The sequence below is a fragment of the Spinacia oleracea genome, chromosome 3, assembly GCF_020520425.1.
Source record: "Spinacia oleracea cultivar Varoflay chromosome 3, BTI_SOV_V1, whole genome shotgun sequence".
Lineage (NCBI taxonomy): Eukaryota > Viridiplantae > Streptophyta > Magnoliopsida > Caryophyllales > Amaranthaceae > Spinacia > Spinacia oleracea.
Window position 1 is genome coordinate 321,008 of NC_079489.1, and position 16,393 is coordinate 337,400.

Below are 16,393 nucleotides of genomic sequence, written 5' to 3' on the forward strand. Positions count from 1 at the left end.
TCCGAACAACATTTAGTGCTAATTCATTCAATGAATGCTATGCCTTCTACAAAAATGTAACATCCAACAATTTCTGCACAAAACTGCACCTAAATCGCAATTACATCACACTCCTAGAATACCAACACAGATATCTCTTGTACATACTTATATTGTTATACCCTCGATCGTAACTACAATACATTTGTAGCCTAATTAGCCAATTTCTGAGTAGAAAATCCTATTCACAGGATGAAAAACTCCCATGTAAAAGACATTTTCCTTCTCCAAATCACTATCCTGCTAATCCATTTCTTGCCTCAAAGTGCTATCATTTCCAGCACGCCATTCCATACGTATTTTATTTTCTGAAGATGTCTTTAACTCTTCACCCCTGAAACAATCACAGGTATGGAATCAGGCACCAAAAAGTGTATATGAAAACTAAATCATATACATGAAACTAGAAAAACAGAAACATTTATTCAAGTGGCACAAAACTCTTTCGAGGGAGCAAGCAAGAATACATCTAAAGTTCTAAACCAGCATCGGTGGTATTTACATGTAAGAAGAAGACCCCTCTCATCAACAAACCACCTAAAATATTCAACAAAGCTACAAAGTTCTTCTGCATAATGTCCATGTCACCTAATTCATAAACCAGTAAAACCTTTCTGCAAATCAACCCAGATGAAATTTTTCTGAAACGCGTTAACAGAATTTATTAAGGTAACATATAAACTTATAAAGTATAGTTTTGGAGACATGAGCATAACTCCAAGTCACGAAAATGAAACATCATCAGGGGGAACATATCTTAATTTAGAGCCTCATTGGAATGTATATGAACTTATTTTGAACTTGCCTAAACCTATTTCGACTGAAACTTATTTTTTTTCAAGGTACAGTTGAGCAGCAAGGCTGCAGATAATATGAGTGAGACACTATTATAATACAAAAAATTAACTGTTTCTCAAACATAACAACTGCAGCCAAAAAGATGACCCAACTCCCAAGGAATCAAGCACACAAGGCACCATGGCACATACCTTCCCGTCACACATCTATCCGTCCAGCGAGTTTAGATTCAGGTAAATCTGTACATTATGACTTGATTCTCTTAGCTTTGCTGCTCAAGTGTACCCGAAATAACACTCCGAGCTTGATTACACAATACTTGCGCATCATTTCCGACCAGACACGGGTGTATTACAACTTTAATAGACCCTGGGTTCAGCAAACCCTCCTTGCCAGCAGGCATGATACTGCCAGTTCCAATTATTGTCATGGGCACAACTGGTACTTGAGTTTTTGCTGCAACACTGAATGCACCTTTCTATAAAGACAAGAATGAAACGGTGTTTAGTACCAAAAAGGAAGCCAGCACGTGGCTAGTGGTTCATTCTTTCATTGCAAACACAGAAGCATACACATAATACGGAGTTATAATCAATAAGTGCCTCCGCAAAATCCTGAACGACACATAATAACTGCAATTTAAGATTCTTAAGTTGGCTGATGAATCAACCCATGCTTCCCTATTAGATCAGCAACAATGTATAGCATCTGAACATGTGGCTATTTTTTTACTGGTAGACTGGTGGTTATTGGTAGACAGTCATTTAGGCATTGTATACAGTCACCAGAGCAGGAGAGAATTCGCAAAAAGATCTCACCTTGAAAGAACCTAACTTCCCATCTTTACTTCTTGTTCCTTCCGGAAAAAAAAACACAGATGCACCTCCCCTGATAAGATCCATACACCGCTTAAGACATTCCTACATTCATATAACACAGTCAACAGTTATTAACTGCAAGTCTGGAACTAATGATTGACAATTTTCTTCCATAAAATAAAACTATGCAATTTGTTTCCAGTGTGTGGCGAACATTCTATAATTGATCGGCAAGTGTACGCTACCAAAATAACATGCAAACCAGAGAAAACTATCGTTCTTCCCTCTCATTACAACTTAGACTAACACATGTCACATCTATCCAATGGTTTTCCTCTTCTTCAATACACAAGTAAAATCAAGTAGGACGAGGATGAAAAGGCTGAAAATCAGCAAACCTGAGAACGATAAAATCAACATGCTAGTCAATTAATCACAACACTTCATCTTTACAATAATGTACGATTCCCACTTTATGGTTGACAACAAGAAAACTCCAGGAGTAAAATACGACAGCGAACTAGTACAAATAAGTTTAAATCCATAAAAAACAATTTATCTCCAGATAAAATAAGGTGAAGAGGACAGGGCCCTAGAGCCAAAGGCATAAATAGAATGAATTTCAAATTTTATATAAAACATATACTCCCTCCAGTATAATAGGGACTGTGAACTAAAGAAAGTATGCGTACCAGTTGGCTTCGACTATCCATGCGCTTTAGTGGTATAACTCCCAAAAAATACATAGCCCATCCAATGATAGGGAATAAGAAAATGGAAGTTTTGCTTATAAACTTAAAGTTCCGTCCAACAGTAAGCAAAGCATAGATGTCAAGGAAGCTCTGGTGGTTGGAAACATAAACAGCAGGTGCATCTGGCCGAGGAAGATTCTCCAATCCCTCAAATTCCACGTTAAAGAAGGGGATGACAGTCAAAGTAGCCCACGTTTTAGCAACAAAATACTGAGCTCTTCTTCTATATCGATCAAATAAAAGAACAAAAGGGTGAGAAACAACCATCAGCCCAAAGAGAAGGAGGGCGACTACGGAAGTGACAGCATAAAAGCAAGCGCCTCTAGCCTTGGGTCCAAAAGAAGCTTCTGCAATACCAAAAAAACGATTAGAAACCAATGCTCAACATGAAAACATGCAAGAAGTAGACAAATAGGCTCTGAACCTGGAAAAGGGGAGCTGAAATCGGGAGTGCCACTTGTAGCAACATTTGATCTTGCTGCGATATGTCTCAGTGACCGATCGAGTAAGTGCAGTTCCCTGCCGAATTGGAACTTCTCACTTCTGTTAGCAGGGTCAATATAGTGGCAAAAGGCACCTACACTCTGGAAGCACAAGGTCCTGCCTGCAAATAAGAAACAAAGCAAGCAATGATGAGGTGATGTCTGCATACCGTTCATCCCCATCACATAAAAAACACGGTAATATTCACCAAAAATGAAAGGGCCACTTCAAACAACCAATGAAGAAACAGTGAAACACATGCAACTTCAGTCGTTGCTCCAGAGATATAGCACATAAACATTCAAGTACATCTCAAAGCTTAGGTTCAAAAAGGTTAAAGGAATAACTTCTTACACTTCATTGACCTCTTCAATCGCAAAAAATGTTTATCACAAGCCCCAAACTGCAAAATTGAAATACATAAAATGTCAACTGTTCTTATCACTTCATTCAGCTGCTGAACATCACAAATGGTACAATGTACAATGTGTAATGACATATTCCACAAACCTCATTAAAAGTATGTGAACGTAAAGTGTTGACATTTTCAAGTCCGAGAAATTGAGGGGTTCCCGATAAGAAAATCTTAGATGTCCTGCGCTCAGGAAGTAAGAAACTCCCCTTAAAATTGCATGATCCAAATAAACCTGTTCTAGGAGAAATGAGAACCATACACACAATTAACAAAATTGAAATTCAAACCAAAACAACAAAGCTACAGTTGCTATCTCCAATTCTCCACTGACATTGACATAATTCAATAACTTGGAGCAGAAAATCACATAAAAGTAAATTGGGTATGACAAACATAACACATGCACTAACCATAGGCTAATTGTGGATTAAGCTAGTTACATTTCGCGAAAATTATCTAGGAAAATGAAGCATACGAACATACCTCTACTTCCGACGGGGGAAATTGCGAGTGGTAAGTGAGCAATGGCAGGTGGCGTTGCCATCATCAACAAATCTAAGAGAGAAACCCCATTAATTTTCTATAAATTCACGCAAATAAGTCATTCAACATAATTCAAACCCCCTAAATCACCTTTAACAGCGGTGGATTGAGTGAAGACGGTGATTATGATTTATGAATCAAACTCAGATCCCTGAAATTACGGGTGGCTTTCCGACGAAACTAACACTATAAATTTCCGTCTTCCTGGTTTAATACAACGGCAGCTCCGGTGGCTGGCGGTTGCTATTTGAGCGGTAGGTGGTGGGTGGCCTGGCGTTTGTTGAGGTGGATGATGTCAAATTTAGATGTGGGATGAAAAGTGAAAATGGGCTTTCTTTATTACATTGCTTCAATTTCGGTCCGAAATGTGTCGTTTCTATTTCAGACCTCTTTTCTCTATTTTTGCTTATTTTTGTGGAATATCTATTTATCACCTTTTGTTTTTTTAGGAAAATCTATTTATGAGCCGTCTCTCAAATCTAGGGGGCAAAAAATAGGCAATGTTTGTAACTTTGTAAAAATAAAAACGATACCCATATGGCTGTATATATTCTAGGATGTATACGTATACGAGAGTATCAAGTATGTAAAGAAAGATAACGTGATCAGTATTAAAAGTAAAAGTTATATATTGTATGAAATATTTGTAAACATTGGCTTAATGCATTACTAAATATACACTTACAAAATAAAAGAAATCGCATACGATAACTACAAATCACAATTAAGAAAAGAACATTAGAAATTAGCGTATTTTATTAAAGTTAATTTGGCGCGACAACAATTTTCTATGTACAAACGGTTGTACCTTGCACATGTGAATACACTGTTTATATTGTACATGATGTGGTAAAGGACTAAAGGCCCTTGGTGTGGCCCGATAAGAGTTGATCCATTAATTGTTCGATGGATGACATAAAATGTATGATTAGGTAAAATGGGTAAGTTTATTTATGTAACGGTATAGAGAAGGGAGGCGGGAATTGAATCACAGCCGTTAGAATTGCAATAGAACATTTATGTTGATATCCAATAACGAACCACCACGTGTGACGTAGATGTTTTCCCTCCCTAAATTCCAGGACTCTATAAAAAGAAGACCTGTGTATCTCATTTCAAAAAAACGTCAACGATCACTGATTTCCTTTCACAAAATATAGTCAGAATTCTGAAAAAGGAGATATTGTTTCGAAAGAGAGAAAGAAATGGCGCAAGCAGTAATGGTGAAGGTTGAAGAAGTGAAGGTTGCAGAAGAAGTTCATAAGAAGAATCGTATTCAAGTTTCTAACACCAAGAAACCTCTCTTCTTCTACCTCAATCTCGCTAAGGTCTATCCTTCTTTCTTATTTCATTCATATTGTTTTCAATTTTTATTTATTCAATTATGCATTTTGCCTCTCTATATGTCTCTGTTTTTGTAAACATTAATCTATGTCTCTGTTTTTGTAAACACTAATCTATGTCTCTGTTTTTATAAACACTAATCTATGTCTCTGTTTTCGTGTGGTTAAATTGAATATGGTACCCTTTTCCTATTTTGAATTAACTATTGCCTATTAGATATTCGTTAATTCATCCGTTTTTTGTTTTTGATAATCCCTGCATCTTTTGGGTTCATCCATTTTTATATGGTGGTTTGTTCTATACAAATTATAGAGTCATTTATCTTTATTTTTATATGATGAATTTCCCATTTGAGATTTCAACTGTTACTACAATGGGTAGGTATTTTATCTGATAGGGAATAAGGATTTCATGGTTCTGTCTTTTGGTTTCTTCCTGCATATCAAATATAAATTTCTTCATCATTTAATATTTTAATTAATTTGGGTTGATGTGCTGATAATCCCCTTTCTTTTGTTTTTGTCATTGTTGCAGAGGTACATCAAGCAGCATAATGATGTTGAGCTCTCTGCTCTGGGCATGGGTATGCTATTTGTTTCTCATTTCTTCTCTAACTTATGATTAAGCATGATGATTAAGAAAAACAATGGGTGGTTAAGCATGATAATATAGTATTTCATGATTCCTAAAATGCTGATTTATATTTTGTGACTATTTCCAGCTATTCCTACCCTTGTTACCATTGTCGAGATTCTCAAGGCAAATGGTCTTGCAGTGGAGAAAAGTAAACCAACTCCTACCACGTCTCATGTTTTTCATATTTCGGTTTTAGGTTTATTCAATTTTATATCTAACATTAACCCCAAATATGCACCTTGTAATTTGACAGAAGTTTTGACATCAACAGTTGGCTCGAAAGATGAGAACAAGGGCCGTCTTGTTCAAAAGGCAAAGGTTGTAACAAAAATCTCTTCTTTAGAATGAGTAATTTACCTTGAAAGAGTTGTCAATTAATATTATTCTGACATTGGTTTAATTTGCAGCTTGAGATTTTTCTGGAAAGGAATGATAAATCTCCTACCTCTGCAGAGACTGCTGATCCGGCAATAGCGCCTGTACCTGAGACTGAAACTAAGGAAGTAACAGATGAATCAAAGCAAAGTGAATCAGAAACCGAGGCTGGAACTGATGAGATAAAGGAAGGATGATCTTGATTATTCTACAATATATGCTCAATCTGTTATCTGTTTAACAACAAATATTCTGCAACAAATATTGTTAGGGTAGCTATTAGCATGCATAGTTTCAAGCAACATTGTAGGTAGATAAATGTAAGTAAGCCTGTGGTAAAATCTAGGAAGTAGCTGGAGAGATTCTTCAATTCGGATCTCTCTGTTTCACTTTTCCATAATATGTTGTTGATCAGTACATTACATTTCTTAGGGAAGCAAATCCCTTATTATACAAATTGAACATCAGTATATATACTCAGTTTTATTCCAAACAGTATGATACACTAATATTGAGATTGACTTTCCTTGTATTAATCTTCTACGAAAAAGGAGCAATGTCAAGTACTTCGATCATTATAAATATACAAGATGTGAATGTACCACTACATTATTTAAAGTATAGAGTACCTTAAATAAGGATAACAGAAACTGGAAACATAGATTAGTTGAAGTTCTAACAAGGACCTACAGTTGAGCCTCAGGAAACGGACAATTTTGCTAGGGTTAGTGCCAACACCTTGACCCCATTAGCCAAATCTTTCGGAGCTGCATACTCTTCAGGTTTATGACTATACCCTGCAGATAAACAACACAATTACAAAAGGTCAACCAAAAATGTGCAACAATTTGAAGAATGTATTTATTCCATCATTCATCTATTGATTAGACAGCCTTTTTCCCCGTTTATGAGTAAAAAATGTTGTAAATTACATGTCCAATTTCCATTTACTGTGCTTAATTGGGAAAATAAATCAATTAAGAGGTGGAGGAAGGAGAGAAAGGTTTTCACCTTTATAGCATGGAATGAAAATCATTCCCATTGGAGATACCCTGAAATAAAGAGTTGGGTCACAGAGTCAATAAAGAATAAAGTGTTTGCTCGGACAGTCGATAAGAGATGATTTTCCATCATTTACACCTCTACATAATTGATGAATGAATACACATGCAATACATGTAAATTTTACTGAGACCAATTTATACCGAGGCATAGTTCAGAAGCCAGATGACAACGCACCTGGCCATAAATAGGGAATCATGGTATGCTCTGCTAACCATCAGTTTGTAGTCCAAATTCAGCTCGCGTGATGAAGCTTCCATTGCTTCAATTACTTTCTTGTCAGCAAGAGCTGGAGGATCTTGATTCACAATTTCAAATCCTGATAGCCTGACCTTGCGTTTTTTGGCTATTTCAACAGCAGACTGATGGATTTTCTCAACAACGATGTTTCTTCTCGTTTCATTGATGTCACGTGTGTCTGTCATACAGCCGATAAACAGTTTGTTATTTGCAATCCGATTTTTCTAGTGAGAAACTCGAGGTTCTACCTCTCCAGAGGTCCAAGCAGAAGAAAGTACAAAATGGACAAGCCATAAAGGTTGAGGACACTATAAAATGTAAATCTGATATGCCGAAAAATAAAAACCTGAATATACCTATCTCCACATGTGCCTTGCTCGGGATGCTATTGACAGCTCTAGGGTGTAGGTCAAGTATGCCTTGCAGAAAAGGTAGGAAGTGATTATTAAATATAAAACGGAGATGTAATATTAAGTATTACTGAAATCCTTCATGTCTTACCAACAGTTCCAACAGTGTCAATAGAGCCAGATTCCAAAACATGCCTTTCAAGAGCCAATGCTAACTCTGCAGCAGCTAATCCTGCATCATTTCTGCAGAAGAAAAATAATGCTGACAGTAACTAACAAATTACTTTATAAATAAAAAAACAATCTTGAGGCAGATGACTTGAGAGACTAATTTTAAAACTTTGAAGGAATTAGTTAATGAAACAGCATAAGATGAACTTTAATAAGGAGAACAGGCTAAAAGCACCCTATACTGGTATATTCAGTATACTTCTAGGATGTTGAAGATAGATAGACAGATTCAATGCTTGTCGGTAAATCAACAACATGCAAACAAAAAACGTTTAAACATTTTTCACCTGTTTGGCATCAAGGCAGCACCAGCATGACCTCCTTCCCCTTCAAAGTCCACTTTGATACTAGCAGGAGCAGCAATGGCAGTAACAATACCAATAGGAATACCTAAAAGTATGAAATTTCAAAATATTCAGAAAAGCAGGAGCAAGGCATTTCTAGTTCCACGAAGGCATCAAAGTTTTAACACAAATGTGCACCTTCAGCTTCCAAAATTGGCCCCTGCTCTATATGCAACTCCACAAATCCAGAGTAAGTTCCATATTTCAAAAGCACACCAGACAGGTCATCGTTATCCCTGACATATCCAGCAGATTTGGCAGCATCTGAAAAAGATACATTTTGACTATCATACGTGTTCTTCAGAGCTTTTTCAAGGGTATCACTTCCTGCTATCAAACGGCTGCATATTTTTAACAGTACTCAAGGTTAGACCTCCACAAGGATCTTCATATCAAATAGCTAACACAAATTAATCAAAAAAGCCATGAAAGGAAATTACTGACTGAAAGGCTAGCTATACCTTCCTAAGCAGCTGATCCCAAACCTGGTAGGCTCTTCTGATGTGAACATTATCACCTCCAATGACCGTTTTGGCTTGAATCCAGCCCTGTAAACTAAGGCTTAGAATGTTCTGAACTGATGTTGGAATAAAGAATGTCTGGGAAAAGGAGAGGGGAATATCCGGATATACAATTTATTCACACAAAGAAATAGAGCAAAACTTAATGAAGTATCCAATTGTCATTTATGAATGGTGATTGACCGACTGCTAGTACTAAAAGCAAAGTGCCCAGCAGAACTGATGTTTTATAACATTGATCTTGATTTTGAACTAACAAGGCATATCCAGAATACATCTCTAAGATATGCGCAAGTCATGTTTTATGATCCTACGATTGCGTGGGATCACCTACAGTGGTTTTAATGTTAACACACTTACATCTGAAGTCAATTTCTGACAAGCAAAACTTACTTCTTCAGCACATTAATGGCTTCTATTGCACCTAGGACACCAACAACTCCATCATACTTTCCGGAATATGGAATAGCATCTATGTGAGAACCAGTTCCTACAGCAGCAAGTTCTGGTTCATAACCATCCCTGTCAAAGAAAGATGTCAAGAACTTTTGCTCAAAAGAAGACAAAGAAGTTGGACATTATACAAAGGATATCCAATATTATTTTCTATTAAGGGAAACTAAACAGGCAGTATGCTAAAGGGCTGAATGCATGTCATAGTAGCTTCTTCAAATATGTGTTGCATATTTTGGCAATGACAATGGACGATAAGGCATCAATTCACAGGCTCCACATTGAGTAACAACAGGAACCCGTACCCAAAAGAAATCAATTTCCTTTTGGGTCCATAGAGCGGAGGACAACTGTTAAGCTGTACAATTTTCATAGTTTTTACAAAATACACTCCAACTGAAAAAGGTTTGTTAAACAAGGCAGAAAAGGTACAAAATCAAATATATTAAAAAAGAAAAGCTATATTTCTTTAGCAGTAAAAGTGTACAGATCATTTGATATAGAATTGTCTTTGAGGTCTGTACATATTCATTTTAGGGGATGCCTCAAGCCCTCAACTTAGTAAAGAGGTGGAACAGAGAGGATATATGGAGATGTATGGATGCTTCCTTCAAAAGATTTGAGTCAAGGTTCTGGTCACAGACCACAAAAGTAGGGAAAGATTCAACAACTTACCATCGACCGAATATGTTACCGATGGTATCCTCCCTGACTGAAAGACCAGCAAGTCCCATCAAGTTTTTGATATACCTGGACAGTGAATAATACTATTTAAGAGTTGGATGATCAAGGGAATATGGTGTCTATCTTATATTTTGCAAATAATATGTAATTAATCAAGAAAAAATATCAGGTAAGATCTTTTTCAATGGCAGATGGATGAACTATGAAGACAGGAATTAAAAGATTTCCAATCAGCACAGTCAGATGCACCTTTACTGATTATGCGAGAGGAAGGAAATGTGAGAGTATGTGTCTACTAACAGGCTACAAACCTAGAATTAATGCAACAGTTGCAAACATCAACTCCAACATACATCTCTGGGTAAAGTATAGTACCGTTCTAACAAAATGGCATGTCAATGTAAGAGCATCATTAAGAAAAGCCTCAGTAACATCCAATCTTCATTCAAAAACACAAAAAGGCAACAAAAAGGGATAACTTTGTGGCAATTGAACTTAATACTAGCTATAAGGACCTGCAATTATGTACATGCAATTTCAGCAAACAGATAGCCACCAATTTGCTCAACATTACATTTCCTTGCATCACTAGATTATATTCTCTCAAGCGCCACTCTTTCCAAACAGTTGAATACGAAAAGCTGTAGCATGTTTTCAACAAAAATATCTAGTAACACTTGAATTGCATATTAACTTAAGGCTGACATTGAAGAAGGTAACAGGGCTACCAAAACCTCCTATCTTTGTCAGTTGATTTAAGTCAATGAATACTTTCATTTACAACCAAGAGAGGCAGAATAGATACGAATTAAGAATGGCAAGGATAACTATTTACTTATTAACTTTAGACAAACTAGTTTCCATTGATCAGCATGTAAGCAAGTAGCAACCACTCCACTACACAAATAAGTAAATAACAATGAAGAAAGAGCTATATACCTCCGAGCAGCGACGTCCTTGTCGGTATAGAGAACCCTTGTAACCGATGGAGGAGGAGAATCAGAAAAAGTAGCTAACTCATCAATCTGAAGAAGAAGTAATTGCATATAAAATCAGATCATGTATGGTAATAAGAGCAAGCAAGCTAAAACCATCGTACAACATCCTAATCTAAACCATAAAAATCAGATACTTAATTAGCAGTCCGAAAAATGAATCATACAAATAAAGCCCCATTTTTTTGGAGCAATTCAATGCTATATTCTTATTCAAATGTCACAGACAATGAAATTCGGTAAACAGAAGTTCATTGTACAATTATTGTTCCTGTCCCTCTAGTGTGATCATTATAGGAAACAGAAGTTCCATGATTCTGCAACATATTAATAATAGCGATTTAATCACGAAATAAAAGGGGGAAATGAAGCCAGTTGAAACCCTCGAAGCGCAAACAAAATGAGCATTGAGCAATCAAGCAGTACCAAAACAGTATTAATACTTAATAGCAACAAAAAAAAGAAGGCGAAATTGTAGATAGAATCACCTGATTCTGCAATGATTGAGTATCGAGGGTGAGCGAGGAGAGAGAATCATGGTTCGGTTCAGAAGAAGGATATCCAGAAAACTGGTGCATAGTTTTAATGGTTGAATCTTCATCTTCATGATGATCAGCAAGAATTGAAGGTGCTGATGCTGAGATTTGAGTGTGAGAGAAGTAGCAAAGTAGCACGAGTGATGCAACAATTTGGGATGACATTTTTGATTTGATGATGTTGCCCTCTTTCTTTCCTAGGAAATTATGTTTTTGTTGCCTACCATTTCTATTTCTGTATTTGTATTTTTGTGAGAGTTGGGTTTTGGAGGGGAATCTTCCTTCATTATGGATTTATGGGCTTGCATTTTTTTAATTTTTTTTCTCTCTTTTTTTTTTTTTTTTTTTTTTAATAGTAATGGACACCCCTTAATCCCTAATGTATTCCCCAACTTTGCTAAACAATTGCCTCTATGCTCTATCACTTCTAACTAATGAAAGTATCCTAGTGTGCACTATGGATATATTTTGTCTCGTTCCCCAAAACTTAATTGACCCAAACTTAATTTTAAAAACATTTATATTTTAATCGTCTAACCTATCCGACTACTCTAATACAACCTGATTCATGGTAACTTACAATCCCGCCTCATTCACTATACAATCCTGATCGGGTCGACATATTCCAACTAGTCTGGTCTAGAGTCACATTAAACAGGGTGGTGAGTTCGGTCAATGTCTTGGTTTCGGGTATATTTTGGGTTGTCTAAGAGTATCGGGGATAGAGTAAAACTTTATATTGATACATAACATGATAAATGTGTCAAATCGGGTTGGATTCGGGTTGTTTAATTTCGGATTTTCCTCAGTAACTTCATGTCGAGTTCGAGTCGGATTAGGGATTGACATCCCTTGTTCTTGAACTAAACTTGCGTTGATCCTAGGTCACCCAGCTTGCTGCAACCTAGCTAATTTGGGCATAAATCACGGTGCCCCCTACAATTAAGAGAATCATTAACCTTGTCGAGATATCCGATTACATAGTGAGTGTTGATCGCAATTATTATTTTCCCCAGTAGCATAACCCGACATACATTGTCATAAATGGGCAATTTTCCGTAATCTACGATTCTAGATGTATTTTGTATTGGAGCCTTAGTGGTTGTGGCCTTGTAGTTGTAGACTTGTAGGCCTTAACAAAGAACTAGCAAACGCAAGGAAGTCCAAAACCCAAACGAAGTAGTTGAGATACGAAAAGGGCGGGAAACAGTCAAGCCTAGTTTAGCTTCCAATTTCCAAATCATCTTGCTAAATCTCTTATTTTCACATAAACCCTAAAAATTCTGGGAAAATGGAATCCGAAACAGAAGCAAGACATTCATGCTTGAAACTCGAATTAACACAAGATTCTTCCAATCAAACAATATTCGTAAAGGGGACTTGGTTCCCTTCTCGTTTTTCTCTCTCCATCACCGATGGCTACGACTCTTGGCTATGCACTGGTACTCTCTCAAACCCTCTTTTATTCCTCTTTCTTCTTTTCCACTTGTTGTTTTTGCATGTATTTGATTGGGTAATTAATTGATTAATTTACGGAAATTGAATAGCATCGGAGGAGGATGTGAGAGAGAGAGCAAGCCAGTGGGATCAATCTGTTTCGGAATACATTGAATTTGCAGAAAGGTATTTAGGGTTTCAACAGCCTGGTTCTGTTTATCGTTTTACTGATGCTGGAAATGGCCATAGAAGGGTTAGTTTTCTCCCTCCTCCCTTTTACTTTGAATTTATAATCAATCAGATTGCTGCGAATTTCTGGGTTTTTACTTTTTGTTTGTGCTCAATTTGGGGAAATTAAAAGCTTATTTTGAGTGAAAGGTTGGTGTTGTATAGCTGTCATGGACATTTGAGAAGGAAGGTATTAAGCTGGAATGGAGATGGAGATGTACGCCATCACCAAACAATAAGAATACAACAGCAGCTATATTGGACTTTCTCATGGATGCTAACATTAGATTAAGTGTGAGTCTCTTTTGATCTCTCATATGTCTTGTATTCTATTTCCTTATGTTTAACACTTGAAATTTTCAAGAGGTGATCAATCCAGAATGTGTTAGGTTACATTTCTTTACCCCAAAGCTTGTCAATTGCCTTACCTGGTCAAATTTGCAAAGTCCTGGACTGCTTTTATGGCATAGAAGTAAATAGCTTTTGGCTTTAGTCCAAGGCAAGCCCTGTGTTGAAGGGTGTTGCACTCAGTTATGGTCTTCTTCTTTCTTGCAATGCCGGGGAGGAAGGAGAGATAAAATCATCTTCATTGAGGATCCAATTGAGTCTTTGACTACTTTAAGGAAAGTACTTGTTTACCTTGCCTTAAAGAGAACAAGTTTGATAGGAAATACTCAGGGTGTTCTTGACTTAGAGCCTTGGAGGTGGAAGAGACACCAGATACTTGCCAAAGTTAGAAGAAGTAGGAGCAGAATATGACTCGAAACAGCATGAAGGAGCATTATGTTTTTTCTCAGGTCCACCACGACACTAATCCATATTCGTATAATTAAGCTTGGTATGACGGTCTAACATGTCTAGTGGGCATGATGCCTAGTTAGTATTATCCGCTGTTTTAGTTGCACCACCTTGGTGGTAGTTCAGGTAAAAAAAGGCGTGTAAAAATCTCTTTGGACTCGTGAAGTGAGTAGTGAATAACCCTAAGTTCCTGACCTCAATGTCCCTTGGTGACTGCAAGTTGGTGTACTGTTCTTGTTCTGGTAGGTATGGGGATTAGGACTTGTAGATTAAACCCCAACAAGCCTAACAATGGAATTAGATTTTGGTCCTTTTTCTCTGGGTACAGAACATCAAAGGGGGTTATCTCCAGGTGTAGAGAGTGTTCAATATTATGTGATGGTTTATCTCCAGACCATATTCAGAATTTTAAAAGTTTGTCTCATTACTCTATAACTTACACAGTTGTACCTATCAACCCCTATTCAGTGACATGTATTGTCAGTAGATACTTTGATGTAATCTTCACTAAATGCTTATCCATGCGAAATATGTCTTAGTTTGTTTAAATCAACAGGAAGAAGTTGTCAAAAAGACCGAGTCTTTTGAGCAGCTGAAAGAAGAAGCACATAAATGTTTGGTACAAAGCGAAAAGTTGAGCACCGAGAAAGATGAGTTTGAATCAGAAGTATATGCAAAGGTACTTTGTAGTTTATCCTTTTGTTATCAGAAGTATATCTCTTCAGCTTTTACCAGCATTTTGAATCAGATGAAATGAAATCTCTACCATTATATTGGCTAAGAGCCTGGGATGAGAAGAAAAAAAATATCCTATCTAACGCCGTATTAAAGAAGGATTATTCCCTTGAGAAAAGAGAGCTTAGAAAATCCATTACAGACTTGTCCAGGATCTGAAGCATATATCTTCTCTTTCTGAATCATTCAATGTTTTTGGTTCTAGCTTTGTAAAGTACTCTCATTAGTTAGGATCTAGTTAGAACTTAACTTGTTAGCAATTACAAGTGACTCTTACTGAACCTGGCAAGTTGCAACCATGATGGTAATGAATTTGGTAGGTTTCACTAGAAGGTTGGCATATACTCTTCTGCATTTTGCCTGTTCTTTAATATTAAGTTTAGTAGAGTGAAATACTGAAATTTTTCTAGCTTGCTGAAACTGCCGGTTGATAACTGGGTGTTATTATGTTTTAAGTATTCATGAATCATGAGTATGATAAACTGTTAAGTGGTTATTTACTTGTATTTAAATCTGGTGCTCTTTGCTTTCAGTTTGTGAACGTGCTGAACTCAAAGAAGGCAAAACTAAGGGAGCTTCGTGATCGTCTTTCAAAACAAGAAGCGAGAGGGAAGTTGCCAGAGGAAGAGGATGTTTCTGGTGACGAAACGGAACAATCTAAAAGTGAAACTGATGATGGTAGTGAAGAAACAACTGATTAAGAAACTTCGAAAGATGCTTCACCGAGTAAACCCCCTGCTAAAAAGAGGAATACACCACCTAGGAACTCTTGTTTGGCTGTCTGTTAATTCTAGAGCTTGTTTGACTGCAATGCTCTTTTAGGCTGGGTACTTAATCTCATTCTCATGTTTGGCCTTCTGCAAACTATGCTGCATTTCAATTCACCCTCCTAAAATTACGTGTCGGTTAAACTATAATGTTTTAATTAAATATGGAGGGACTATCAGTTGTGGCAATGTAATCTACAGTGAAGATAAATTAGTGATGACGAATTCGATTGACTTGTATATGAGTGAACTTTTGATTTGGCAATCTTTGTATTTTATAAGTTAGAAATTACATGAGCTAGTTTGTTTGAATTCAATTTATTACTCTTTAGTTTTTTATTTGGATTCTAGGAAGATGAAGTATCACCACTATGTCAACACTAACTTGATTGTTTCACACTATAATTCACATACGATAGAATAAATAGAGTTAGTCGATTCACAAATTCTTATTTACAATGGGTGTACAATAAATATTGTACACCGAAGTAAAAGTTAACACAAAATGCTTAAAAGTTAAGCTTATATATGTAAAAGTTATCTATTTTTAAGTAATAAATTTTTTCATTTTAGTAAAACTTATTTCTTCAATAATGTATAAAATCAATCATTTAACCTTTCAAAATATTTATCTATCAATTTTTTTTACTAATATAAAAGTTAATCAAAATTAGGTTAAAGTTATAAAAAAAAAGGGTTAAAGTTATCTTGGTGTACAATAAATTTATTGTACATCTTGTGCGCGCAAGATCTATCGTAGTTGATTTACATTATTTCATATTTGAAAGAGATTTAAGGATGCTACTATA

At 36.3% G+C, this 16,393-nt stretch overlaps 4 protein-coding genes and 1 long non-coding RNA gene across 5 annotated transcripts; 2 read left to right on the top strand and 3 right to left on the bottom strand.

The window, feature by feature from the left end:
* LOC110782327 (1-acyl-sn-glycerol-3-phosphate acyltransferase BAT2, chloroplastic) lies at nucleotides 1–4,250 on the bottom strand. Its single transcript, XM_021986457.2, has 9 exons — nucleotides 3,939–4,250; nucleotides 3,789–3,860; nucleotides 3,401–3,537; nucleotides 3,245–3,293; nucleotides 2,832–3,011; nucleotides 2,348–2,754; nucleotides 1,656–1,757; nucleotides 1,029–1,315; nucleotides 1–373 (listed from the first exon to the last, which is right to left on the bottom strand). Exons 2-8 carry the CDS (start codon nucleotides 3,850–3,852, stop codon nucleotides 1,100–1,102), a joined length of 1,155 nt encoding a protein of 384 aa, XP_021842149.2. The 5' UTR covers nucleotides 3,853–3,860; nucleotides 3,939–4,250; the 3' UTR covers nucleotides 1–373; nucleotides 1,029–1,099.
* Nucleotides 4,251–4,459: 209 nt separating this feature from the next.
* Nucleotides 4,460–6,413, bottom strand: LOC130469227 (uncharacterized). The gene is made up of 2 exons (XR_008929629.1): nucleotides 6,186–6,413; nucleotides 4,460–4,949 (listed from the first exon to the last, which is right to left on the bottom strand). It is a non-coding gene; the product is annotated as an uncharacterized lncRNA (long non-coding RNA).
* LOC110782329 (uncharacterized protein At2g34160) lies at nucleotides 4,991–6,696 on the top strand. Its single transcript, XM_021986460.2, has 5 exons — nucleotides 4,991–5,176; nucleotides 5,727–5,775; nucleotides 5,914–5,976; nucleotides 6,082–6,146; nucleotides 6,236–6,696. The coding sequence occupies exons 1-5, from the start codon at nucleotides 5,054–5,056 to the stop codon at nucleotides 6,398–6,400; spliced, it is 465 nt and encodes a 154-aa protein (XP_021842152.1). The 5' UTR covers nucleotides 4,991–5,053; the 3' UTR covers nucleotides 6,401–6,696.
* Nucleotides 6,697–6,714: 18 nt separating this feature from the next.
* LOC110782326 (ureidoglycolate hydrolase) lies at nucleotides 6,715–11,890 on the bottom strand. The gene is made up of 12 exons (XM_021986456.2): nucleotides 11,572–11,890; nucleotides 11,028–11,113; nucleotides 10,080–10,154; nucleotides 9,345–9,473; nucleotides 8,892–8,978; nucleotides 8,569–8,771; nucleotides 8,374–8,476; nucleotides 8,007–8,098; nucleotides 7,862–7,924; nucleotides 7,443–7,683; nucleotides 7,215–7,255; nucleotides 6,715–7,000 (listed from the first exon to the last, which is right to left on the bottom strand). The coding sequence occupies exons 1-12, from the start codon at nucleotides 11,782–11,784 to the stop codon at nucleotides 6,903–6,905; spliced, it is 1,431 nt and encodes a 476-aa protein (XP_021842148.1). The 5' UTR covers nucleotides 11,785–11,890; the 3' UTR covers nucleotides 6,715–6,902.
* Nucleotides 11,891–12,799: 909 nt separating this feature from the next.
* LOC110782328 (DNA repair protein XRCC4) lies at nucleotides 12,800–15,896 on the top strand. The gene is made up of 5 exons (XM_021986459.2): nucleotides 12,800–13,061; nucleotides 13,167–13,309; nucleotides 13,450–13,578; nucleotides 14,639–14,761; nucleotides 15,351–15,896. The coding sequence occupies exons 1-5, from the start codon at nucleotides 12,911–12,913 to the stop codon at nucleotides 15,516–15,518; spliced, it is 714 nt and encodes a 237-aa protein (XP_021842151.1). The 5' UTR covers nucleotides 12,800–12,910; the 3' UTR covers nucleotides 15,519–15,896.
* The last annotated feature ends 497 nt before the right edge of the window (nucleotides 15,897–16,393 follow it).